The 12,994-nt window shown below is 42.1% G+C and overlaps 1 protein-coding gene across 1 annotated transcript in view; it reads left to right on the forward strand.

Moving 5' to 3' along the window:
• The window catches only part of LOC129844339 (guanine nucleotide-binding protein G(o) subunit alpha-like), a 21,351-nt gene extending 8,363 nt beyond the window's left edge, over positions 1-12,988 (forward strand). Inside the window, exons 4-5 of the mRNA XM_055912645.1 lie at positions 11,594-11,723; positions 11,874-12,988. Coding sequence (XP_055768620.1) covers positions 11,594-11,723; positions 11,874-11,984 — 241 coding nt within the window. The 3' untranslated portion in view covers positions 11,985-12,988. The remainder of the gene's footprint in view (positions 1-11,593; positions 11,724-11,873) is intronic.
• The last annotated feature ends 6 nt before the right edge of the window (positions 12,989-12,994 follow it).

A 12,994-nucleotide genomic window follows, 5' to 3' on the forward strand; every position in this document is an offset into this window, starting at 1 on the left:
ATTTAGGAGCACCAGAAAATGTTTTTCCAGTTGATTGAGCCTATATTGGGCCTGTATGAATTCTAGTTTCTTTTGAAGCACATGTTGTGCCCTAGAAACTAACATGTGACACTTCAAAGACATGCGTTAATTATAAAAGCTAAAATGTTGATATGAATACCTGCCATTGAAATGACAGAGTCATTAGTGTAATATTAGGTTTTTACATTGTGTAAAAGCACCATTGTCCTATTGAGATATATTACATTGAAAATTGTACACTGTCGCTTTAAAAACGTTGTGCGTTGACTACATGCAAGAGATCTGTCATGAATTAATTAATTGCTATGGTTATTGATCTCCTGAAGACGCTATCCCTTTTCCTTTCTGCGCCCCCAACACTTCATTACTCATCTCATATGTATATACTGTACTCGATACATTTTACATTTACATTTAAGTCATTTAGCAGACGCTCTTGTCCAGAGCGACTTACAAATTGCGACTTACAAATACCATCTACTGCATCTTGCCTATGCCGTTCTGTACCATCACTCATTCATATATCTTTATGTACATATTCTTCATCCCTTTACACTTGTGTGTATAAGGTAGCTGTTGTGAAATTGTTAGATTACTTGTTGGTTATTACTGCATTGTCGGAACTAGAAGCACAAGCATTTCGCTACACTCGCATTAACATCTGCTAACCATGTGTATGTGACAAATAAAATTTGATTTGATTTGTATATCAGTGGAGGCTGGTGGGAGGAGCTATAGGAGGACGGGCTCATTGTAATGGCTGGAATGGAATGAATGGAACAGAGTCAAACATGTGCTTTCTATATGCTTGATGTGTTTGATACCGTTCCGTCTATTCCATTCCAGCCAATACAACGAGCCCATTCTCCTATAGCTCCTCCCACCAGCCTCCACTGTTGGATCATACTGGTCAAGTTACCAGGTTGTTAGCTAGCTAGCCAATGAGGTAACATGACTGAACAAAGTGTGAACAAGTGGTTAACGATGCACAAGTCGTTTTAGAATGGCCCACGACACAATGCTCCCAAAATATAACTTGTGGTCACACAGCAAAATATTTTAGTCGCATATGCAATCAAATTGGTCTTTAAAGCCCCGCTGACTATAGTTTTCAGGTAAACTTCAAGTACGAGGTTTTAACTCAAAAGTGATCAAAAATACCTATGACAGGTGCTTGTATCTTTTCATCTTTGGGACCATGTCACGTTATCTCACACACACTCATTTTGTCATAGAGACTTTATCTCTAACAGCCAATTTGGCTAGTGCCAATCAAACAAACTTCTATCTGATTGGTCTGTGATTGAGTCAGCAGGAAGTCAATATGTCAATACCCTAACAGGCCTTATCAACACACAGTAGACTAGAGTCTGATAACCGGGCACGCGCACACATACGGACGCACACACAAACAAACATAGTAGGGATGTGACAAATGGAGAAAAATAATCTTTATGTTTAAACTGCCACTTTTTTTAATTGGCTTCCATTAAAACAATAAGAACAATTTATAAAATTCCATGTGGATTCACAATGCAGCTGCACTGCTGCCAGCAACAGGTTGGGTCTCATGGTGCGCCAGTACTACCATTACTCTACCTCAATTCCACTTTACAAAATGTGCATTTCCTTCTCGTTTAACTTCTCAAAGTTTAGCGATACAGGACTTCACTGCTGTCGCTTGCCTTTCTCTGCCATTTTTCCAACTGTTAACTGAAACGACGAAGTGGTGGAGAGTCGACTCCAAAAAATAATTGATTACTCGACTCCTAGCGCATTGACTCGGATTTCTGAGTCGGTTTTCTCCTTCTCTTTTCTGAAAGTAGACAGATGGAGACACTTCTAGATTTGAACCTTTAAAAAGCTAACATGTATAGGGTCCCCTCTAGGGCTGTGGAGGTCACTACATTTCATCAGCCGGTGATTGTCAACCAGATAACTGTTGATCTCACGGTAATTGACCGTTAATTAACATAAACACAGTTAGCATCTTTTGGCTTCAACACAAACCACTGATGCTGATCTTTAGAAAATCTACATTTTAAAAAGTCTAATAAATCCATGTAATATAGCCTACACCTTCACAATAAATACATTATTTATTTTAGACAGATCTAAAGAAACATGATATGAAGAAAATGTAGTCTATTTCACAAGAACAGAATAGCATACTCTGAGTTGTCCTTATGTTAGGTCCGGATCTAACTATGTCAAATGGCTGTGGGCTACACTAGTTCATTTAGCAGACAAGATTTGCTTATAATTCCGTGGCATTATTTTATTGTGTGAAGAATACAAATGAACAAAGCTGAATAAAATGGTAAGAATATTTTCTCCAAACGATTTGAGGGAGTGTGCACATGTGGCTATTCTGTGTTGAGCGGTTAACAAAGAAATGGGTATACTCCTATATGCTTATTTTAGAGTTATTAATGTAACTTTAGTTGTTCTACAAACGTTGGGCTATATGTTTTGATTTTCAATACATTCTAATACATTGGTGCGACTAATGATGATTTGAAAAAGGGATGAGCTCTGCTTAGTTGTTTGTGCAGGCTGTACACACTACATCAGTCATTGTCACAAGTTGACAAGCACTTGATAATGCCTACAATTTCCCGGCGGCATCCCCTTTGTTTGGCCGGAATGCCCCCTATAAAAAAGTGTAGACAGACACATCGAGTAAGCAACTGCGTGCATCCTGATCCAATGCTGAGGTGCATATTGAAGATATTGGAAGAACTGTCCACATTTATTTTCGGCAGCCGACAAGATGAGTAGGCCTAACGAACAGCAAAAGCACTAGCCTATGTCATCTACTATCCCCCATAGTACAAAAGCATTAGCCTATGTAATTTACTATCCCCCATAGTACAAAAGCACTAGCTTATGTCATCTACTATCCCCCATAGTACAAAAGCATTAGCCTATGTCATCTACTATCCCCCATAGTACAAAAGCACTAGCTTATGTCATCTACTATCCCCCATAGTACAAAAGCATTAGCCTATGTCATCTACTATCCCCCATAGTACAAAAGCATTAGCCTATGTCATCTACTATCCCCCATAGTACAAAAGCATTAGCTTATGTCATCTACTATCCCCCATAGTACAAAAGTTGACCTATTCTGTGCAAGAAATAAATATTCCAAACACTTTTTTTACACAATGTGGCTGACGTAACAGATGAGAATGTTTAGCTTAAAATGTTGATAAACTATGATGCTATTTCTTCACATTATAAGCGCAGCAATGTGCACACGTGGTAGTAGGCTATAAGCCAAATGTTCCATTAGCAGAGAACACCGTTATCAAAAGTGACCCCAAATGCAATTATGCATGTAATACTTTTATTATAAAGGTGCATTTTAATAGTGAAAATGATCTCCCCCAAACTTGAAACTCACACGCTGCTTATGTATGCCAGTTAGGCTCTACACCCCTTGTAAAGCGGATTAATGTGATTAATTTTTAAAAGTTATTTGACCAGTTTAGTTGTGATGCAAACCTTATAAAAACATATAGGCCTATGGGCGAGGCTACATGAGGTGTGCAACTATGATTTGAAAATGAATTTTTAAAAAGTAATTATTTATTGTGCTGGGTGTCATTCACAAGTGATAGGCTAATATTGTCACCAATCAGACTATTCTTGATTTAATCTTGTCTTGACATTTACTAAATAATATGTGACATTTATTTATTTATTTAGAATGGACCATTATCATGCACCTGTATCGAAACAGGGGCAGCGGGGTGTTAAAAGGAATTTAATTCCTATATGTTTATCAACCAATTAAATTAAAACACTCTGCTCATACATAAGAATTTGTAAGATACTTGTCAGCATTAAATGGACAGAGACCAGTCTCAAAATCAATCAATCAATAGCGTTTATTCTCGAGAGTACTGATCATAATACATTTTACATCAGGTTATATAATAAAGATGATGTCATAGGTTTTAATGTCCAACCTCCTCTCGGATACAATGGCAGTATAGTTAGAGTTCTCATTACTGTCTGCCACCTGTTAAACTATCTACAACCAACCCAAGGTCTTTCCCCTCCCTGGGTAGAGACATCATTCTAGCCTGTCTGAAGATAAACCCATTCTTTCTAACAAGGAACATATTACATTCAGCATTATGAGTATAATAAGTTTCATTCATACATTAACATCTAAGTCAAATGTATACATATTTTAGTAATTTATTCATAAAAATCCCATAACACGGGGAAAATACATGTCATCTATGCACTTAAATAGCGAATGGAGGACACTTTTCCCCGTGGTTTATTATGCCAGCCAGGTAGGCTATACTCCTGTTGTAAAGAGAAGCAATCTGCTTAATATTAGGAAATTTGGGAAATAAATATAGTAGTCCTAGCCTATAGAAAGCTGATGGGATCCTCTTTTTAGCAGAGGCCATCACTCTGTTTTCTCACACAATTACATAGCCAATAGAAATGTTGCGCAACATGAGCTCATGGGCTCTCGTTAAGTGTTTGATTATATTTGCATTGATGTCAGAGTGATTTAGAGAGACAATAGAGTGCTGAGTACCAGGCAGTTATAAAGTTTGGTAGGTTACTAATGACCATCAGCATCAGACCTAGGAGAAGCCTAATTACCGTGACTCAACGGTCAGGTGGAAATTTACTGTCTTCATGTCTCGTGAATATGGTCACCGCAACAGCCCTAGTCACTTCCTATAATTATTTGGGGATTTGGTTAGATGAAAATCTGAATTTTAAACAGCACATTGATAACTTAACCAAGACATTGATGTTGAGGTTGGGCTTTTATTTTAGGAACAAAATGTTGTTTTTCACGCAAAGGATCTTGTTCTAAGCACTTTTGCTGTTTATGCTGTTTATGGTGATATTGTCTATATACAAGTATAGAGTGCAGTGATGTGTCCTATAAGGAGCGTTGGTGGCAAATCTGATGGCCGAATGGTAAAGAACATCTAGCTACTCGAGAGCACCCTTACCTGCCGATCTTTAAATTACGTCTCTGTAATCTAGCATGGGTAGGATGGTCATCTGAATCAGGGTTAGTTTGGCAGCTGGGGTGAAAGAGGAGCGACTACGATAGAGGAAACCAAGTCGTCTAGATTTAACTTTAGCCTGCAGCTTTGATATGTGCTGAGAGAAGGACAGTGTACCGTCTAGCCATACTCCCAAGTACTAAATACATCTACTAAACAACTGTTCCAATGGAGCTCCTCTCTCTCTCTCTCTAAACAACTGTTCCAATGGAGCTCCTCTCTCTCTCTCTCTAAACAACTGTTCCAATGGAGCTCCTCTCTCTCTAAACAACGGTTCCAATGGAGCTCCTCTCTCTCTCTCTCTCTCTCTCTAAACAACTGTTCCAATGGAGCTCCTCTCTCTCTCTAAACAACTGTTCCAATGGAGCTCCTCTCTCTCTCTAAACAACTGTTCCAATGGAGCTCCTCTCTTTCTCTCTCTCTCTCTAAACAACTGTTCCAATGGAGCTCCTCTCTCTCTCTCTAAACAACTGTTCCAATGGAGCTCCTCTCTCTCTAAACAACGGTTCCAATGGAGCTCCTCTCTCTCTCTCTCTCTCTCTCTCTCTCTCTAAACAACTGTTCCAATGGAGCTCCTCTCTCTCTAAACAACTGTTCCAATGGAGCTCCTCTCTCTCTAAACAACTGTTCCAATGGAGCTCCTCTCTCTCTCTCTCTAAACAACTGTTCCAATGGAGCTCCTCTCTCTCTCTCTCTCTCTAAACAACTGTTCCAATGGAGCTCCTCTCTCTCTCTCTCTAAACAACTGTTCCAATGGAGCTCCTCTCTCTCTCTCTCTCTCTCAACAACTGTTCCAATGGAGCTCCTCTCTCTCTCTCTCTCTCTCTCAACAACTGTTCCAATGGAGCTCCTCTCTCTCTCTCTCTCTCTCTAAACAACTGTTCCAATGGAGCTCCTCTCTCTCTCTCTCTCTCTCTCTCAACAACTGTTTCAATGGAGCTCCTCTCTCTCTATCTCTCTAAACAACTGTTCCAATGGAGCTCCTCTCTCTCTCTCTCTCTCTCTCTAAACAACTGTTCCAATGGAGCTCCTCTCTCTAAACTGTTCCAATGGAGCTCCTCTCTCTCTAAACTGTTCCAATGGAGCTCCTCTCTCTCTCTCTCTTTCTCTCTCTAAACAACTGTTCCAATGGAGCTCCTCTCTCTCTCTCTCTCTAAACAACTGTTCCAATGGAGCTCCTCTCTCTCTCTCTCTAAACAACTGTTCCAATGGAGCTCCTCTCTCTCTCTAAACAACTGTTCCAATGGAGCTCCTCTCTCTCTCTCTCTCTCTAAACAACTGTTCCAATGGAGCTCCTCTCTCTCTCTCTCTCTCTCTAAACAACTGTTCCAATGGAGCTCCTCTCTCTCTAAACAACTGTTCCAATGGAGCTCCTCTCTCTCTCTCTCTCTCTAAACAACTGTTCCAATGGAGCTCCTCTCTCTCTCTCTCTCTCTAAACAACTGTTCCAATGGAGCTCCTCTCTCTCTCTCTCTCTCTAAACAACTGTTCCAATGGAGCTCCTCTCTCTCTCTCTCTCTAAACAACTGTTCCAATGGAGCTCCTCTCTCTCTCTCTCTCTCTCTCTAAACAACTGTTCCAATGGAGCTCCCCTCTCTCTCTCTCTCTCTCTCTCTAAACAACTGTTCCAATGGAGCTCCTCTCTCTCTCTCTCTCTAAACAACTGTTCCAATGGAGCTCCTCTCTCTCTCTCTCTCTAAACAACTGTTCCATTTGAGCTCCTCTCTCTCTCTCTAAACAACTGTTCCAATGGAGCTCCTCTCTCTCTCTCTCTCTAAACAACTGTTCCAATGGAGCTCCTCTCTCTCTCTCTCTCTAAACAACTGTTCCAATGGAGCTCCTCTCTCTCTCTCTCTCTCTAAACAACTGTTCCAATGGAGCTCCTCTCTCTCTCTCTCTAAACAACTGTTCCAATGGAGCTCCTCTCTCTCTCTCTAAACTGTTCCAATGGAGCTCCTCTCTCTCTAAACAACTGTTCCAATGGAGCTCCTCCCCCTCTCTCTCTCTAAACAACTGTTCCAATGGAGCTCCTCTCTCTCTCTCTCTCTCTAAACAACTGTTCCAATGGAGCTCCTCTCTCTCTCTCTCTCTCTCTCTAAACAACTGTTCCAATGGAGCTCCTCTCTCTCTCTCTCTAAACAACTGTTCCAATGGAGCTCCTCTCTCTCTCTCTCTCTCTCTCTAAACAACTGTTCCAATGGAGCTCCTCTCTCTCTCTCTCTCTCTAAACAACTGTTCCAATGGAGCTCCTCTCTCTCTCTCTCTCTAAACAACTGTTCCAATGGAGCTCCTCTCTCTCTCTCTCTCTAAACAACTGTTCCAATGGAGCTCCTCTCTCTCTCTCTAAACTGTTCCAATGGAGCTCCTCTCTCTCTAAACAACTGTTCCAATGGAGCTCCTCCCCCTCTCTCTCTCTAAACAACTGTTCCAATGGAGCTCCTCTCTCTCTCTCTCTCTCTAAACAACTGTTCCAATGGAGCTCCTCTCTCTCTCTCTCTCTAAACAACTGTTCCAATGGAGCTCCTCTCTCTCTCTCTCTCTAAACAACTGTTCCAATGGAGCTCCTCTCTCTCTCTCTAAACTGTTCCAATGGAGCTCCTCTCTCTCTAAACAACTGTTCCAATGGAGCTCCTCTCTCTCTCTCTCTAAACAACTGTTCCAATGGAGCTCCTCTCTCTCTCTCTCTCTAAACAACTGTTCCAATGGAGCTCCTCTCTCTCTCTCAACAACTGTTCCAATGGAGCCCCTCTCTCTCTAAACAACTTTTCTAAACACAATCTCCATCCCAAATTGGACTCTATTCCCTAAATAGTACACTACTTTAGACCAGAGTATTGTACCCTATAGGGAATAGAGTGTCATTTGGGATGTAACCTACTCCAGTCTCCTACACCTGCTCTGTAAAATACACTTCCTAGGAATTATAATAACTAACAATATTACCTCTGCATTTCATATGAATTAGGAAAACGTAACAATATTACCTCTGTATTTAAAATGAATTAAAATGGTAAACCATATTACCTGGGCTGCGGCGAGAGGCTTTTCATAAGGTGCCTCTGTTTTGCATCTAAACATTGTCACAATGCGTAGTGGGAACTGCAAGTCAATATGACACAGACAGACCCTTTTACCTCTGTGTGTGTGTGTGTGTGTGAGCTTCACAAATTGGCAGAATATCTGTGTGATGGCCTCTGTCTAGGAGCAATACAATAGTTGATCAACACCACACCACACACACACATACAATCAGCATGTAGGGTCATGGACACATGAAATTGAATGCTGTCAATCAAACTGCACTATAGATGCTTTTATTGACAGAAATGACCCATCACATAAAACACACACACACACACCCACCCCACTCTAGTCGTAAATCTCTGTGGATGGGGGTACGGGGACCGAGTCCCCCGTTTTCAATTTCCTCAAAGACAATAACCCTCAGCAACACGGCAGGACGGACAGACGGGGAAAAGGTCAAATCTCTCCAAAGAAAATCATTTTTTTTGTCCATTTCACCTTTTTCTAAACAAGATATCTCCACTTCAGTATCTATCTGTTATACACACTTACTGAGAGACGGGAGGAGAGGAGAGGAGAGGGGAGGAGGGAGAATGGCAGAAAAAACACATGACAGTTCTCTGGAATATCTTGTGACATTTATGAGATGAGACTTTTCCTGTGTATTTCACATCTAATTTCACTTCGATTTATGTTTTCAAACACACTAAACGATGAATCACGCCAAATGTTCATTACTTTAATCATTGAAACGTCAACATTGGACCGGGGATGTTGCACCACGTCTCTGGGCAGAGGCTCATCCTGAACTTTATATACTGTGCGTTGTGCTTTGAAATGTTCGACAGTCTTTAGACGTTCAATGGCTCAATACATACGGCCCCTGTAGTAGTCTACGTTTCAGCCCCATAGGGGGGGGTGCGTCATCTAGATGTCAAATAAAAAGTAGTTTTAATGATTGCTGGATGACAGGAAGTGGTTTCTGTTTGGTCGAGGGGTCAGTCTCTTTCTTGAGCTCTTTCCTCCTTTCTGGTCTCTCCTCTACTCCTCTTCTCTACTTACACACACGCTTTGCTTTTGTTGATTTTCTGTCACGTTGACTACAGCTAAATCCCACAGACATCGTGTGTGTGTGTGCGCGCACTGCGGGGGTAGGTTAAATGGTAGAGCACTAAAAGGACCAGTGGATGAATGTGTGTGTGTGAGGCCTTTGTCACCCATTGTCCACCTCTCTATGGAAAAGACGACCGTTTTTCACAGGCTTTTTATGACCCATAGTTGTTGACGGTGTGTTTGCGCTGTGGGCGGGGCTGTAATACCTGATTAGGTAAAAGGAGGAGTGGGAGGCTTCATTATAATATCTGTCATTCTCTCTCTTTCTCTCTAAAGTATGTGGTGAGGGACCCAGAGAAAGATGGGGATGGAGAAATGTATTCCTGAACCTCACACACACACTCTTCCTCAGTCAAGGTCAACGTAGGTCGCAGTTCGTTAGCTAGCCCCTAATTAACTATGTAATGAAAGACCGAATGGAACACTTGTTTAATCCTCCAATCACATCGTCTACCAGCCATCGCCTCCCAGATGTCACGGGCCAGTTTAGTGCACACACACACACAGCCTGCTTCCCATTGACCTGTGACCCTCTCATTCCGCCTCTAGAGAGATGAGACCCCATCCCAAGTGGCACCCTATTCGGGTCCCATAGGGCTTTGGTGAAAAGTAGTGTACTATATAGGGAATAGGGCGCTATGGGGACGCGGCCTCTCCATTTCACCTCGTCTTCATCAGAGCATCAGATAATTAACCGATACTGATGAATGACCAAGGAATTTACAAGTTAAGTGGGGGGGAGAGGGAAAGAGAAGAGGGTATCGGCTAGCATCATTAGTTAATTTTGTGATTGATTGTGATTTTGAGATGTGGTTGAAATTCGTTTAAAAAAAGGGACATTTGTAATTCAGAGTTTAGAATTTAAAGATCAAAACAGGGAATTAAAGAACTAAAAGAACGAGAGAAAGAACAAACGACAGGAAGGACATAAATAAAGAATCCATTAAAATAGGGACAGGTCTGTATGGTATATCCTACCTGTCAGATCACTGCCATACATGTGGCCCTACTGGCATTCCATACATGGGGCCCTACTGGCATTCCATACATGGGGCCCTACTGGCATTCCATACATGGGGCCCTACTGGCATTCCATACATGGGGCCCTACTGGCATTCCATACATGGGGCCCTATTGGCAGTCCATACATGGGGCCCTATTGGCAGTCCATACATGGGGCCCTATTGGCAGTCCATACATGGGGCCCTATTGGCAGTCCAAATGTTATAGATGTGGCTGGATGATATTATATACTACACACACACACACACACACACACACACACACACACACACACACACACACACACACACACTGAACACTGTGATAACACTAGCTGAACAGATGGAGCAAGTTGATAGACAAGGTTGTGTACGAATAATACTCCCAAATAAATGGTATGCGAAAAACAAGTTTTAGTATGTGACATTTTGTCAATTGTACTCTGGATGCATCATCTAAAGCGCCATTGCGTTAACCCCTGCCATTCGTTCATTTGGGTTTATCAGCTGATTTCACACCATATTAGCCAACACCAGACCTCCAAGGTGTTGGGGTTTTAGTGTAGAATCTTCAGAGACAAACTCACTAATACTCAACATGGACTGTAGCATATCAAGGTAATTGCAAATTAATAATTGTTATGGTTTATTGCGAGTAAAAAGTGATATTTTAAGCGTATTCATTGCGGTTGAGTGTGGCGGTGTTCAACCGTTAGCCCCTGGACCTTTTAGGAGGAGAGAAGAAAAGAGACTGGCATCACTAAATCCCAAATGAGATCCCTTTTTGTTTTAATGACGTTGGCTTACGCTAAAATACTACAGAGGTTTCCATCATCTCTGGCTTATTCTAAGCCCTCTGGTCGTGTCCCAAATCACACTCTATTCCCCATGTAGTGCACTACTTCAACCAGAGCCCCGTGGGCCCTGATAAAAAAGACTGCTCTAAATCAGGAATAGTGTGCCAATTGGGACGCAAGCTCTCTGTGGACCTCGAGGGGCTTCACGGAGGACCCAGGTGTTCCTGAAGGACCCAACAGACGGTTCCCTCAATCTGAGTAAATTAATTAACTTGCTAATTGATAAACAGACACACACACACACACACACACAATCTAAATAGTAGCAGGTGTCCTATTTGAAGCTATGCTGTGAACCTCCTGCTGACAGCTAACGGTCATTATCACATGGATCTAAAACACTCTAAACACATTGGCCAAACCACGACCACACTAATAACCCGTTTCACTGGCTGCCCATGTTCTCTACTCCACATAATCAATGACTCTGATGTGTTCCATCTAATGTACAGATTTCTCTCTCGCTCTTTGGAAAAAAATAATATATATAAAAAATAATTCTCTCCCCCTTCCCCCTCTGCAGGATGTATGATGTGGGGGGTCAGAGGACAGAGAGGAGGAAGTGGATTGGTTGTTTCGAGGACGTCCGGGCCGTGGTATTTGTTGTTTCTCTCAGTGGATACGACATGACTCTAGTAGAGGACCCATGTATGGTGAGACACACCCACTCTATTGTTAACCCTCCATCGTCACATGTCATTTCCCTGATGAACACTATTACAATATTACTACACATGGTCTGACCGTGACAGGCGCTATATTACTAATGTTACTGTTTTATCCAATGATCTCCCCTCTTTCAGAACCGCCTACAGGAGAGTCTGAAACTCTTCTCTTCCATCTGCAACAACATCTTCTTCAAGAGTACCTCAATGGTAAGAGACAGTCTATATACTGTAGGACCTCAATGGTAAGAGACAGTCTATATACTGTGGGACCTCAATGGTAAGAGACAGTCTATATACTGTGGGACCTCAATGGTAAGAGACAGTCTATATACTGTAGGACCTCAATGGTAAGAGACAGTCTATATACTGTGGGACCTCAATGGTAAGAGACAGTCTATATACTGTGGGACCTCAATGGTAAGAGACAGTCTATATACTGTGGGACCTCAATGGTAAGAGACAGTCTATATACTGTGGGACCTCAATGGTAAGAGACAGTCTATATACTGTGGGACCTCAATGGTAAGAGACAGTCTATATACCGTGGGACCTCAATGGTAAGAGACAGTCTATATACCGTGGGACCTCAGTGGTAAGAGACAGTCTATATACCGTGGGACCTCAGTGGTAACAGTCAGTCTATATACCGTGGGACCTCAGTGGTAACAGTCAGTCTATATACCGTGGGACCTCAGTGGTAACAGTCAGTCTATATACCGTGGGACCTCAGTGGTAACAGTCAGTCTATATACCGTGGGACCTCAGTGGTAACAGTCAGTCTATATACCGTGGGACCTCAGTGGTAACAGTCAGTCTATATACCGTGGGACCTCAGTGGTAAGAGACAGTCTATATACCGTGGGACCTCAGTGGTAAGAGACAGTCTATATACCGTGGGACCTCAGTGGTAAGAGACAGTCTATATACCGTGGGACCTCAGTGGTAAGAGACAGTCTATATACCGTGGGACCTCAGTGGTAAGAGACAGTCTATATACCGTGGGACCTCAGTGGTAAGAGACAGTCTATATACCGTGGGACCTCAGTGGTAAGAGACAGTCTCTGTACCGGGGTACCTCAGTGGTAACAGACAGTCTCTGTAACGGGGTACCTCAGTGGTAAGGCCCTGGTCTAAAGCCCAATTCAAATGAAAAGCTATTTTTTTACGCTTGTAAACAACCGTGTACACGCTGGAATTAGAATGCACAGGAGTGAATGAGACAGAACAGATGGACCGTCAACGATGTCAAAAGTCTG

Source organism: Salvelinus fontinalis, unplaced genomic scaffold, assembly GCF_029448725.1.
Source record: "Salvelinus fontinalis isolate EN_2023a unplaced genomic scaffold, ASM2944872v1 scaffold_0196, whole genome shotgun sequence".
Classification (NCBI taxonomy): domain Eukaryota; kingdom Metazoa; phylum Chordata; class Actinopteri; order Salmoniformes; family Salmonidae; genus Salvelinus; species Salvelinus fontinalis.